Source organism: Aspergillus tanneri, assembly GCF_003426965.1.
Source record: "Aspergillus tanneri strain NIH1004 chromosome Unknown AapTan_8_pilon_pilon_pilon, whole genome shotgun sequence".
Lineage (NCBI taxonomy): Eukaryota > Fungi > Ascomycota > Eurotiomycetes > Eurotiales > Aspergillaceae > Aspergillus > Aspergillus tanneri.
In genome coordinates this window covers 500,826-515,554 of record NW_022984635.1, presented here as the reverse complement: position 1 = coordinate 515,554, position 14,729 = coordinate 500,826, and the positions used below count along the sequence as shown (strand labels likewise).

The window sequence follows — 14,729 nt, the reverse complement described above, 5'->3', positions numbered from 1 at the left end:
AAGGTCTCAAGATATATACCAACAGAGATAGTGGGACTTCAAATTAAAAGGGAGAGAGAAAGTAACATCAATATTAGGAAGCAAAGCAGCATTCACAGCAAAAGAAATTATGTGAATCTGATCAATCATCGAGGGAACCATGATTGAGGTGCTGGGTCAAACATGAGTCGGCGACGCGTTGGGCTGACGCGCCCATCTCCGCACCCACCAACAGGCACCACAACATCAAGCAGTTTGTGAATCCCAGCTGCGCCAGGTAGGATTTCCCACAATACCCTTCTATGTAAATCCCATCAAAGGTAGAGAAAGCACTGTGATGAAGGGGTGGAATACAACAGGGAGTATCTCAGAAGTCCAAAGGCCCTATTAGCAACGCGTCATGGCGGTTCTGCGACCGACGTAACCAGGGTGAAAGGGGAATGTCGCGCACAAACCCCCCTCACAGCCGGATCACAGCGGGCAGCGGGAAACCAAGGCCAGAGACGACCACTGATGGCCAGATGGCAGCAGACAGAAGGGAAGGGGGCGTGGGGAGTGAAGCAGCAGTCGCAGCAACAGCAAGGAAAGCGAAGGAGACCAACTCACTCTTGGGATGGGCTGTCTATCACCTGACAGCAAGTCACCTGCCACGGGCAACAACAAGAGGAAGATCGCGATTCGGTCGCGAGAGCAAGAAAACGAAATTTAAGCCCGGGAGAAACGGTCGAAAAGGAAAATTCCAATTCAGCGACAGTAGGCCAGGCAGGACTTGAAACCGAGAAAAAAAGATGTGGTAGAAATTACCCTGGAAAGAAGGGATACCTGGAGGAGTAGAGTAGAGCGAGCAAGTCGAGTAGAGAGGGACTGCTCACGTGGCGAGGGCCTGACTGACTGGCCTGAGGGTTGAAAAGAAAAGAGGTGTTTCCGTCGGTTGCGGCGGGCGTGGCGCTCCAATAGTGCAGTTCCGGGTCACCTGATGCGCCCGAGGCTAAACACCCCCAAAAAGTTCAGGATGTAGGTATGATCGAGTATGGTTAATTTACTATGTCGCAAAACGCCTTGTCGGGCAGAACTCATGAAGCACTGTACTTGCATTGCTTGCCCCCAAGCTGCACTTATCAACCACCCGCCTGGATGCTTCTGCCCTCCTTCTTACCTCTCCTGATGTCATGTGCCGCGATCCCGTGCCCCCTCCTCAGCCAAGGGGCCCGTTGCCGCTGCTAATTGGCTGCTGGACCCGGCTGCCGGAGGAGGGGTTCACCCGATAATCACGTGGTGGCGGCCAACCTTCCGCAAAGTCAGCGCACTTCATGAAAAGGAGCTCAGGCTAAATGAGGCTAGTACGTATGTATGTATGTATGTGCATACATCTCGGGGTACAGTACAATGCTACATTAAGCATGCGTCCTTCAAAGGATCTTAGTCTCCGCCCCGTATGGACCAACGGTGGTCGAATGAGCCACTTCGCCTTGCTTTGCAGAACCTCATCATTGGAGTAGCATCACTATCCCAAGCTTGCTTATCCCGGTCGGCCCGACCCTCCTTGGGTTCCTGGTAGGTAGCACAGTCCATGACCATCGTGAATAGTACGCTTCTGCGTTCTTTTAGCGGCCGATCTTCTAGTCTGCACATGGGCCATGGCGGCATTTGTGTTCCCTCCTCCCCCTCCTTCCATCCATACGGCTCACTTCCTTTATTCAGAGGACGGCGGATCGGAAGAATGGGAGTTGTTGACAGAAATGGAAAGCGTTGACAGACATATATCTTACTATTTCAGTCCCTTTTTCAAGAAGATGGTCCCTAGTGGTGATGGTCTGTCTCAGTTACTGCCCCAAAAACCCCTCCAAATCTGCTATTTCTCTACTGAGTTTCTGCCTCCTACCTAAAGCCATACCTTTTTTTTTTTTTTTTATTTTTTTCAACTGCCTTGCCCTATGGTATCATCAACTCTGATTAATGATCATCCCCCACCCAGCCCAACTGCTCTAGAAAATGCGCGTACTTTTCTGCGCCTCCAAAAGAATGTGACTTCATCCGACCAGGTGTCACATGTACACCGGTACCCAAGTTCCAGACACAGCCCATCTCCCATTTGTCCTCAGACGGATGATGGAGCAGGCTGGAAGTTTACAGTCTGTGTGGATCCCCCCAGGATTGCATACATATTGAAGCCGTTTTCCACGGCTGCCTGTTAAGCAGTCCATCTGATGAGTCGCCGATCACGGATGGGGGTCATGCGGTAGCTACAGCGCCGAATATTAAGATAGGGCTCTGATTATCAGTATTTGTTCTCCTAGAATACAACGGAAGGTTATTTAGCGGGTATGGAGACTGGAAGTCTCCTCGTCTCTGTCGTGATATCTTGTCACATGGATATATCTCCAGGAGGATGACTATCAAGTGACCCACATGATCGCTGTTGAGTCGTAAGACTTGGCTTGGAATCTTGCTCGACTGTCTATCAGCTTCAACAGAATGAAAGGCGTCAGAATGTTTTTTTTTTAAAAAAAAAATAATAAAAGGTAGATAAATATTAAAAAAAAAAAAACCCCATAGACTAAGGATATCCTACAATACAGTCTTCCGAAATCAGGACTGGGGTGATTGCAAAGAGTATATTCTTAAGAGTCTCATCTAGTCGAGAAGGCTCTGTAGCATGCATACTATCACTGTCTCATGACATCGTCTCTACGAGAACATAAAGGATAGTATGACCACTAAACAAGACGCCACTAATGCGAGGGCTAAGTAAGCACTATCGACGTTAAAGTCTTCTCACTAACTCAAAAACTATGTTCGGATCCGTAGTAGTATCAGCGAAACAAATCCCTTCGGTTGCGGCGCCCATCATATTCCAACAATGAATCTTCACGTCCATCGGTGGCATCTCCTCCTTGGCCCTGTCGCCATCTTCGGGTTCATCCGGGGACTTCTCCACCCTTGTCTTAGACCGTTGATCTGCAGATACAGGCAGCAATCGCTGTCTGATAGCAATGATAGCGCTCGTTCCCGCATACCGAGCTAGGCTGGCCCCATCAGACCCCTGCTCCTCTCCAACTCGATTGGCAAAGACTATAACTATTCGCCTATCTGACTCGGTTTCACTGGCATTATCGATGTCGAAATCATGGCCCATCTTCTTTCTGATCAGAGGTATAAACCGTTGAATCCAGTAATTGAAAGTATCCATATCCGGCTTGTTAGCGAGAGAGGCCAGCTCCTCTCTACTCAGCAACGTGAGCCACGCCATGGAAAGCACCACCAGTTGGGTCTTAGAATCAAGCACCCGATTTGCAAATTCCCAATCTGTGAACGGTGCCTCAAAGCGGTACGGATTGATATCCATGCATATACCAAATGAAGTGGCCACTTTGGACCCCGGACCCTGGCCCTTATTCGTCAAAGTGAGCTCATGAAAGCTTCGCTTTGCGTTCCCCTCTGCAGCCCAGGTCTCATCCGTGTAGTATAGGAATGTTTTACGATAGTTTAGAATGACCTCTCCGTTTTCATCAACCACCAGAAGAGAATTATAGCATTTTTCTTTCTCGCCACTCGGGCTGCCTTGAGTGGCGTCTGTTTTCTCGATCTCGGGATACCCCACGCAGACTTTACACTGGTATTGTTTCGCAGTTTCCTGTGCCCAGTTGGTGGATGGACCCTGTCCCATGCGTTCTAAGTATGGCTTGATCGCATCCAATGATGGAAAGTTGTACCCTATAAAGAAAATGAGTCCCGGTATCGTCTCAAAGGATAAAATAAACACAACCAGCCTATTGAACTACATAGTACTCACCTGTCAGAGCCAACTCCGGCAACACCAGGATATCCGGCCTCAAGGTTCGAATCCCAGTCCCAGGCCCACCTGATCCAAGAAGTTTGCCATGCTGTAATAATTCATTGGCTTGCTGGATATTGCCCTCGACATCGCCCAACTTCGGAGCAAACTGTAAGGTGGCTATTCTCATTTGCCTGCGTTGTCCATGAAATACGTGCTGCGCAGGATTAGGCGTGCGATAGCGATTGCTTGCGAGACTCTTAGAGCCGCAGCGAATAGGATATGGCCGGATCAATGTTGAGAGAATACGTCTCGGGGTAAGCGCAACGTGTATGGGCTTAGGAGACTTTACAGAATAAATGGTGGCTGTCTTGTTTTCTATATCTATTCGCGTCGAGTCTGTGGACTGAATAAGCTTGAGATGGTTCCTGTGGGCACTTGATGTCACTTTATCGATTGCTGTCTTGGGCTTTAATTGGCTGGGAGTTTATATCACGTGATATCTGTATTTTGCTGACTGAGCAACAGTTTTCTGTGATAAATTTATCTAGTAGTGTACTCTATGTGGTAGGAACTCGAAGTCGAGGAAGTAGTTGACAGCCCTGTGCCCTTTATAGCTAGAATCCAGACCATAATCAAAACACAAAATATTCCAGCGCCATGCACGATGATGTCCAAAGGGAATGGAAGTATACAAATGACTAAGTAAAATACAAGGTGAAGCTTGCCTAAGCAAACAGTAAAAGACCACACAAACAACGCCACCACGCAATGCAATACACATCCCACTACTATCAATACTAATAGACTTCTCAACCGGAATGCCTGAATGCGACGATTTATTTGGACTTTCGCTTCTTCTCAGGCGTAAAGTCCAAGGGTTTATATGCTAAACCCCTCCCTCCGGTTGACCGGATCCTTTGCTCGGTTCGTGACATGGTACGGCCTAACCCAAAGTCCGTATCGGGAGCCAATGCCACATCATACCCATTGACATGAGACGACTGAGGAGACTGGCTTTGTGAGAAAGAAAGTGATGACGAAAAGCTGCTATGCGGACTAAAAGAGTGCCGGGGCTCAGAAGGTACAGACCAGCTGTCTAAAAGTTTGGGCCCACTTCTTAAAGTCTCGGCGGCGATACGTGCTGCGGACAGGAGTATCTCATCCTCGTCAACTTGGGTTGGTTTTGGTGACTCAAATTGTTCTGCCGAGTGTTTCCGGGAAACCAAGGCCTCAATATGTTCCAATATGGGAAGTTTCGGTAAAGGTTTGGTAGAGAAGAGAGCCATGGACTTGGGACGTGCAGTAGGCACTTCTGGTTTCGAGGCTTTGGGTGGCTTGGAGCCGTTTTCTGCTGACTGTTCTTCTTCTGGGTCATCGTGTGCTCGTTTACGACTCATAGAAGACGTTCGTCGTCGCTTCTCGGCTACCTCTTTCAATGCCTCTATCCATTGAACACGCTGATCATTTACATCGGTTGCTAGAAAACGAAACAGTCAGCCATATACAGCAACACATTTTTAGAAAGTGACGTACAAGGTAAGTCCTCGCTGGTGGTCTGTTCCGTAAGAGAAGCGAAAGACTCATCTACACTTGTAGAGTCGGTAGAAGGTTGAGATGCTACAGACACATCGGAGGCCTTCACGCTCGTGCTGCCTGACAGTGAAGAGGATTCAGGCCGTTGAATAATATTATGATTGAGAGACGAAGCATGCTCTTGAGTTAGAGCTGGCGTATCCGCGACTTTATGGGTATCTGAATCGATATGCTTATTTTCCAAAGGCTTTGCTTCTGAAACACTAGGCGAGGCAGCAGCAGGCGTTTTGGGTGTCAAATTAGACAATGTAGTTGCTGCCGGACTAAACGAAAAAGCCGGTTTCCCTTCGAGCTTATTAGCAGAGTATTAGGTGCAATTGTTGCTTTAAACTACTATACCTTCATCTTCCGTTGGAGCAGATGAACTAGGTAGCCTAGACAAGGCTGCTGGCGTGTTTCCTAAATTGCTCAGCGAGAATGCCAAAGGAGTTGGCTGATGCTGCTGAGCGCCCATACCACCAAAGCCTGTAGCCTGGCTGGGAAAGTTGAAAGTGGAGGTATTTCTCGAAGGGGCCGTAGATATTTTGGTTCCGTCGAAAGTTCCAGAAGGAGACTGGCCAGCAGTAACACTCAAAAGTGGTTTGGTTGTGTTGTCAGGGGCCGTTGTATTGTTAAATGGCGAATTGAATGCTGTTTTATCTAAGCTAAAAGGGTTCTGGGTTCCAAAGGATGGCGCCACAGAAGGAAATAGTGGAGCCTTGTTTGCGTCTTTTAGTAGTGTGGAAGGAGTTTGCCCTGCAGGAAATATGGGAGCGGGTTGTTGAGAGGTTTGAGGGGCAGAGAATGAAAAGCTCCCTGATTTTGTCTCAGACGGCTTCGTAAATACTGAAGTCAAACCCGAGAATGGACTAGGAGCCGCAGGCGTCGGAAACACGCTTTTTGGTGTGGCTGTAGAAAATATCGAGGAAAACAGGTTCGATTCGCCAGGCTGAGATGTTTTCGGCGCCTGTGTGACTATGCTCATTTCGTCTCTGGCCGGTGTTTCAGACGACTCATTGAAGGAATTGTCAAGGCTAGAGGCAGACACCGGAGAGTCACTGGTAGCAGGGCCATTGGCGAGAAGTGCATTTGGCTGGGGGCTGGAAGGTAGGACTTTGTTGTCGTCATCGCTCACAAATAGAGAATCATCATTTGCAGTCCCTGGCTGTATGCGTTGCGGTAACAGGTAGGTTTCAATCATTCCTAAAGTCGCAGCCTCCTTTATATTAAGACCAAGGATGATCGCAACCAGGGTTCTGCCCGCACGCTTTGATTCGACATATCTTTCCGAGAATGAGTGGTCCGACGATGGCTGGAAAGCTATTGATTTAAAGGGTCAGTCGAGGTAATGAATTGCACTGCAAGATGAAGGCTCAAAATGTATTGTTTCATCTTTGGGAAACAGCGAAAAGAGAGGCGTCTGGCAATGACGCCAGGTGATATTATTGCCGAGAGGTACACGTACCAACTGAATCAACGGGACGACTACCCCAGTTGAGATAACGGTGGCCCTGAGCATTCTCGGCGAATCCCAGGTCCTGTTCTTCGCAGAATTCGATTGTTTGGTCCTCATTGTCAAAGCACAGGACGGTTGTCAACTCGCTCACTGTCCATTCTTCATTTTTATGCTGCTGAGAAGATGGATAACGACAGTACCCTTTCCATATCGAACGAATGGCAGTTTGGCGCACATGGTTGAAATAGATTTCGGCAACACAGGCCATCAGATACGATACCCCAGGAGAGTCGACCAAGTTGAAGAAGCGGGTGTAGAATCCCTGAGCAATAGCATTAGGCCTTTTCGCGTCCAAGGTACCCTGGTATTCCCAAGTGTTGCCGGCAGCCGCGAGAAGCTCCAATGCCATTTGGACTCGGGGGGAATTCCGCAGTTCCGCAGGCCATTTCTGAACGCGAGCTTCCAAGTCTGGGCGTTGGTCATGAATGGAAAAGATAATATAGTATGCTCGGAACTCATCCTCGTTCGGAAAATGAACTCGGTCCCGGTTGTCGTCATAGTAGTACATGAGCGATAACATGGTGTTGTTTAGCTGTTCTCGTTCCTGATGGCGGTCGAAGGGTTCTTGGTTGGCAGGGCTGGAAAGTAGGTGCAGCGATACTATGTGAAAGCGAGCAATCCTTTCGAGACATGTAACCGCTATTTTGACATCTTCTTCTTGTGTGAGTTGCTGGACTGAGAAATCATTGCGTATCGATCGGGTTCGATCCCAAACGAATTTATGGATTAGTCCCAGAGGCTCAGTTCCCCCTAGAACATGCCGCACTAGATAATTCATAGTCTGGAGTAGAGTCTTTGGGGTCCGGATATCGGATGGAAGCTGCTCATCGTACCCTGCAGCCGATCTCCTAAAGCGCTTGAGCATCTTCATTTCCATATTTTGTAAAGAATTTGTCGACGGGTGAAGAAACTGGTGGCATGAAGTTAGAGCAAGTAGAACATGGCCTGTTTACTCCATTATACTTACCTTCTCGCTTTTATCAACCATTTTTTGGACGATACGTTCCACTCGCTCAAACTCCGGACACATACTAGTACAAGTCCCAACGGGCGTAATGGCTTGATTCAAAGAAATCGGCTGATTGGGGTCCGCCATTTGTCCTGCTTTGATCGCCTTCTCTCTTTCCTTAGCGCGGTCGAGTTTGAGCTGTCCAAACTTCTGTTAGTACGTCCATCCACTCAACTTTACAAGAGAAACGAACCTGTTCATAGCGATCATTGTAACTAAGTAGCAGACTAGCGTCTTCAACGTTCACCCCAGATCCAGTGGTCTTATTTATCGGGTTAGAGAAATGCTGCTTCCGAGGATCCCTACTCGTGTCAATTGTAGTTCCATTAAAACCGGAAGCTACCCCAAACGATCCGAACGACTCTCTTCCATCCGGGAATGTTGATTTTTGTTGCGAAACCGACCCGCCGCGGGGAGCAGAAGATGACTGATTTTGCTTCAACTGGGCAAACGGAGAAGCAGCAGCTCCAATAAGTTCCGTCTGTGATTCCGGCTTGGGCCAAGTGTTTCCTGCAGGAGCCCCTCCGCGACTATGTCCACGATTCAACCTTCCTCCTCGCCCACGAGCGCGAAATTTGCTGGTATCACGGTGCCCCTTTCCATTTGCAGCTTGGTGAGTAGTTGAACAGCTAGGCGCTCCCCCACGACCACGTCCCACTGTTCCCGTCGTCCCACCTCTCTGGCCAAGTCCAGCAAAAGGGTTCGGCGGACCAGCCATCCTGCCGCAAGCAGCGGAGTGGCCGTGGACGCAGCCAAGTCACGCCTCTTTGGAGTACCCAGATGGTCTAATTTAACGCAAATATTGTATTATCCCCGGGTCCCGTTTTAGTCCTATTTCCTATTTCCAGTGGTAGAAACACGTGTGGCTGGAACGAAAGAGGTTGATAAGTGATATCCTAAACGCGCTGACCTTCGGAAACCGTTGTCAGGAGCGTAGAGAAAGGTTAGCCTCGATGGCCTGGCAGGAGAGTTATTTATCATGGTAAGGCGACTGCGACAGAATATCGAGTAAAGAGAAGGAAACAAAGAATAGTGACATGAAGATAAAGTGTAGACGGACGAATCGAAGCGCAGATAGGAAATAGATGTGTGGCGGAGTACCTTTGAAAGAAGTCGCAAATCGGATGGTACTCTAATCAGCAAGAATAGCAGCTCGGTCGATCTTTGGGAGCATCGCAGGAATCAGAACAGTTGCAACGAGTCGCTAGAAACACTGAGAATCTTGACGGCGCAGGGGTACGGCTTTGCGTTGGCAAGGTGGACGGTTGAACGGCAAGAAAAAAAAATTCCAAAAAGAAAGAAAAGGATTTCCCGGTGTTCAGGGTATTTGTTGACTGCGTTGGAGTTACGATGAGGGCGAGGGGATGAAGATGGATGGATTGACTCTCTTGGACCGATCGCCAAGGCCAATGGAGCTCAAGCGCCCTTGCCGCGCGGCTAAGGCTGATCCTTGGACAGACAGGACCGCAATATTCACACAGTTTACTCTGTACTAAGTTTATCTTAGCATCTATTCTATAATTTATTATCCGTCTAGAGTTAACATGGCATGTTTAAAAGGTACATAGGCATACATGCATTCTGTAACAACATAACACTCATCTCTGGCTTAGAGAAACTCAAAGTTTAAATCTCACAAAAGGCATAATCTCAACCTCCCCAATTAGGCCATTCTCCACCATTCCTGGAAGTCCACTTAGCATATTTAGAAGTTGCGAAGCTGGCATTCCAAAAAATCTGAGTTGGTCAAACAAGCTCCTTAGGTAGTTCCACATCGTGCTGGGCACTTCGACAAGAATTTCATTTTCCCTCCCCGCATGGAGATAACTGCTAATGTCGGCCTGTGGAGCTGCAAGATCGAGTGGTTCGATCCTCTCCCCATTAATATACACTCGCGCTGCGTGCTGTATCTTGGGTAAACGGATATATGCCCCATCAGAGGATAAAATAGAGGCTAGCGGAGGCCAATGGAAGCTACTCCTGTAATAACCAATGCCCGAGACATTAGCAATAGCAGGGATCTCGGTCCATGAAACCAGGGAGTCAAGTTTGTGAGTAGTGTTACGCTTTACGGCAATAGTGGAAGCATCAGAGAGGTTCGCAGGTGCCTCCCAGTGCTCGAGAACAAGTGTCCACTGCGAAAACTTGATTTCTGGATGCGGGGGAGTACCGGGGAGAGATTTAAGTACTCTTCCATCGGAAATGGTGAGGTTAGAATCCCAATCCCCGGATGAAACATGAATTTCAGCAGTGTTATCGCTACTGTTGATCCCATAGCCGATGACGGTAGAGGGGGCCTGCGTGGCGTGAACACCTGGAACGGGTCGTCGGGATCTGTTGCTGAAGGCAAACATAGCTGTCTGATTAGCCGCAAGACGAATTGGGATGGTCGTGCGGTTTCCGGATTTCTGATACACCAGTAGAGGTTTCTGTTTGCCAGTCCAAGGATTCAGGGCATAAGGGGTGTCAATTGTGTCGACGTCAATTGTGCCCACAGTGAAATCGTTGGCGTCATTGAATATAAAACAGTATGACACATTATTAACCTCGTCATCGCGCCAGGTCGCGTACCAAGTCCCATTTGCCTTCACCTGGACGTTTGGGAGAATCCCTAAAGATACGAATTTGTCGGCTACGCCACCCGCAGGGACACTATGGACGTTTTTGTTCCGTTTCAGGGCAGATATTGCATCCTTCGTTTTTTTTGTAGTCCCTGCCATATGAGAGGCATAGTACCCCGGATCCCCTCCACTCAGAATCACTGGTAGCCCTTGTCGAGCATATTTTAGGACTTTGAGAATACCACTGTGTGACACGTTAGAAATGTGGGGAATGACTAGAGCCTTGTACGATGGTCCTTCAGGTGCCAGCATCCCATTCATCACTTTTGCCTGGGGCAGAGCAAAATTGTCGGGTGAAAGGTAGCTATAAGTGTACCCTGTGCATCAATATTAGTTCTAAATAGTGCTGCTCACTATCAGGATGAGTCCTACCGCGTTCAAGAAGGTCACGATCAGGGTATATGACTGGATACTTGCGATCTGTCGTCGACATTTTGTTATAGACTGCAACATCAGTGCGAAGCTTGCCGATCTGCTGAGTATATTGCACCCTCGCAATATAATCAAGGGCCGCAGAGAATCCATGATCCCAGGCAGGTTGTTTGTTTGAGTATTGCTCAGAAAATAGATATGCAAATGCGGTGTATCCCGGCCACGTAGTCCCTGAATAGTTACCTGTGTAGTCTTGGCCATGCAAAACGAACTGATTCAAACCTCCAGCCACAGCACGATGGATGGACCACAGAAGGTGCGCTATAGTATACTGGTAAGCTTCACTTAAAACAGCACCCATCTCATTCGAGATCACTCTCTTCCCGGAAAGAACTGCAGGTCCAGAATACTGACGGTATGCATCGACACTGTCTAGAAAACCAAGGCTTTCGCATTCGGGTGCATTTACTAACGGGACAGCGGATTCGATATCCACGGGAAGGTTATATGCAACTTGACTAGACATTTGCAGCTTCAGATGGGAATTCGTCCAGGAGGTTAGTGTTTGCAGATATTGGCGATACCCAATACCCAGGGCTTCTCGATAATCATTCACATATCCTTGGCCCCTGTCGGGTGTGTCTAATAGGCACTGAAATTCTCCTGGGTTTCCTGCCTGAATCCCTGGATTATTATTTCCAAACATAACCAAAGGGAGGGCAGTCTTCAAGGAATATCCGAATTTTTTCTCAAATAACGAGGGCAATGATGGCGTCCATGAGATATTTGATCTTGCCTCAATGCTATCCTCCCAGGCTGATACAATCAGTACAAGGAAAACAAGGCCAAAATGAGTTGAGTATACCATAATTGCCAACTTCATGCAGCAGCTTCTTGATCTCTGGTGTAAGGATATATTTCTCCCAGAACTGCGTGATCACCTCGGCACCCCGGCTACTGTAGTGGTCAACGATATACGAGCCATTATCAAATATTGTACTGGAAGCTGTGCTGTTGAATTGGAGATTTTCATGCAAGGTCTGGTACTGATAGAAGGCAAACAGTCGATATGTAGAGTTCCGTGGGGTCATGGGCAGGTTGATACTTGCATGGCCTGTTGACGAAACCTGGGAGACGTGATCCTCCAATGTACCATGTTTCAAAGTCAGCTGTTGGTATGATGTTTGAGTTCCGGGAAGAGGGCCAGTTGTGCTAGGTAAAGGCACAGTCCTAGTGGACAGAACTTCTGCTGAAATAACGGCAATTAATTTCCCAGTTCCCCAGCCAGGTATCACGCCCTGGAATGATCTGTTCGTAGCGACCTCTACCGAAAACGGTGACTTTTTAAATTAGTAGGAATTCAGATACTCTATGTGAAAAACAAACAGGCTTACCAAATCCCACTGCAGTCCCTCATTGTCCGCTTCTGCCGGCACGCCCTGGCCTTGATTCGGACCAAGGGCAAAATCCATCACCAGTCCGCTCGCTTTATGCGCCTCGAGCGCTGCGAGGAACATGTCATTGAAAGCCTCTGTTCCAAATCCAGTGGTTGCCCACCGAGGATCAGTTGGTCCGATTTGTCCTCCATAATTATAGAAGGGAAGAAACTCAACACCACCGGCACCGATGGAGCCAGCCGAAACGATATCATCCTGGACGATGGCTTTGTTCACACTTGCATCTGGAAGCCAATATCGGAATCGGGGGCGGACTCTAGCAGATGGGTTGTCAAAGGTGCCGTAATCAATATTCACACCAACCTGGTCGTTTGTGTTGGCCACAGCAAATACTAATGTTTCCAGCCATGCCGCCACAACAACGCAGTATATATTTCTCTTTCGCATAGTGCATATGGGACAAGAAGCTTCACGCTGCACGCATCCTAGACATATCTAGAAATATGCCAGTATATTTAAATTTATTTGACCAAGTGACGCACGCTTATCAACTCTCGGACAAACGACAAACGTAGACCCGAATCAAGGACCCCGTGATGTCTTGAAAAGCAGGTTCCAGCTGGAGATTTTCAGGCTTCTTCGTAGGCACCTTCCGCACCAATCCGAATAATGCACTTTTTCATGTCAGCCTAGTAGGAATGAGATGACCATCAGCAATCTGTGCGAATACGAAAAACCCAGGGATATGAGCGAAAAAAAGGCGGGAGTCACTCTCTAGAGTTCTGCTAGTGGACGTTTCAGCCTCGCCAATGACAGCTACTGGCGAGCGGACTCGTATGCAGCCTCAAGCTGACGTAGATCATCCCATCTTAGGTAGATATCGTTTGCTTATTTGTAAACAGCTTATTTCATCCTGTGGTAGCTAGCTATTTCCGCACAGCGCCAATAAGTAATTTAATATAACTTGTGTCTTCATATGTCTTTTGTATACACGAAGTCCGACCATATTATATCAAACTTACAACTTCCAGGCTTGGTTTTTCACGCCCGACAGGATAATAGTGTACGAGAAAGGGAGACTTCCAAGCCATAAAAGTAGCCCTATACCCTGAAATGCGTTTCCTTTCCTGAATATTTCGCAAAACCTCAGAATGCAATTTAAATAGTGACTGGCAGACTTGCTCAAGCTAGAGCAAACAGTGATGACGCCGGGAACATCTGGAGAAGTACCAAGTGAAAAGGTTAGGAGTGAGCAATTATAATGAGCGATACTATTGCAGAGGGATCTCACGTGCTGCTTGCTTTATATCTTCATACAGTAAACCCTTTTCTGTCTACCTACGTAGAAGACTGATAGGCAACGAGACAATCAGTCACGGTGGCTTGTCACCTGCCAATCAGATGATAAACATGCAAATATTGAATAGCTACATGATTACCCAAAAAGGACAAATATCCCAGCTTATCGTCACTTTCCAAGTGGGACATTGACATAATCCTTGATACTGGCATGAAAGGCAAAGAGACTAAGGAAATACCAGAAAAGCCATATATCAATCCATCCAAAATACATAAACCCACAGATAAGAAAAAGATATAACCGATACCAGTCTCTAGAAACGATAATATAATATTCTTTCGGCACTATTAAACTTAATGGTGTGATTGAAAAGCTAAATAGGTCTGCTGTGCAACGTAGAATACTTTAATTTGTTTTTCTTAAAGCCATCAGAGCCAGTTGACAATGTACTTTATATCCCTTACTTTTGGCCGACACTCTAAATACAGAACACGCGCAACTTCAGGCAACCATCCTATGGATGGGGCAGGTAGTTCCTACTGATAGTATAAATGATATTCTGCAGCTAGATTTTATGAGCACGGCAAGCCTGAGTATTATAGTATCAAAAATAATAAAGAGTAAGCATCTCAAAACATGCACTTGCTTTTCAGCTTCGAAAGATTCACACATCCAGACTTCAACCTCAAATGCGCCTGACGTTCGGAATAAACTGAATATTGCTCTTTGTCCTGGTCATTCTCTTGCCAGATAACGTTAGACTCCACCCCCAGCGCCCTTGCTTCCGTATCTCTATCAAAGCCATAAAAAAAAAAAAAAAAAAAAGGAAAGGAAAAAGGAAAAAAAACGACAGGCTAAAAAACGAGCTTCAACGAAACCAAAAAAGAACAGATATCCTTCCCCAAAGATTATTTTTTCTCAATCTCCGTGTCAAAATGTGTACTGTAACAATACATGAAAAGCTTCAACAATGCTATAAAGGCGGACAAAAAAAAACATATATATCCTGAAAAATAAATAGCAAATAAATCCAATGCACTAGATGTAGTATGTGGCAAAGTTCAAAAGGTTCACCAGGGGATCGCTAGATAACATAGGTCTATCGATCATTTATACAAATCATGCAAGTCATTCAAGTCAGTCCGCTATTGCATTCACTCCCCACAATAACTATGCATGGCATAG

The 14,729-nt window shown here is 47.1% G+C and overlaps 2 protein-coding genes across 2 annotated transcripts; both read right to left on the bottom strand.

Moving 5' to 3' along the window:
* Positions 1-2,743: 2,743 nt before the first annotated feature.
* On the bottom strand, positions 2,744-3,944 carry NTA1 (putative protein N-terminal asparagine amidohydrolase; the record flags this gene model as incomplete). The annotated part of the gene is made up of 2 exons (XM_033575354.1): positions 2,744-3,693; positions 3,773-3,944. 2 exons carry the CDS (start codon positions 3,942-3,944, stop codon positions 2,744-2,746), a joined length of 1,122 nt encoding a protein of 373 aa, XP_033421209.1.
* A 649-nt stretch (positions 3,945-4,593) lies between these two features.
* ATNIH1004_010785 (putative leucine permease transcriptional regulator (SAC3)) lies at positions 4,594-12,691 on the bottom strand (the record flags this gene model as incomplete). Its single annotated transcript, XM_033575353.1, has 10 exons — positions 4,594-5,234; positions 5,291-5,635; positions 5,690-6,649; positions 6,795-7,755; positions 7,813-7,992; positions 8,048-8,364; positions 9,683-10,792; positions 10,848-11,663; positions 11,713-12,187; positions 12,242-12,691. 10 exons carry the CDS (start codon positions 12,689-12,691, stop codon positions 4,594-4,596), a joined length of 6,255 nt encoding a protein of 2,084 aa, XP_033421208.1.
* Between the last annotated feature and the right edge of the window lie 2,038 nt (positions 12,692-14,729).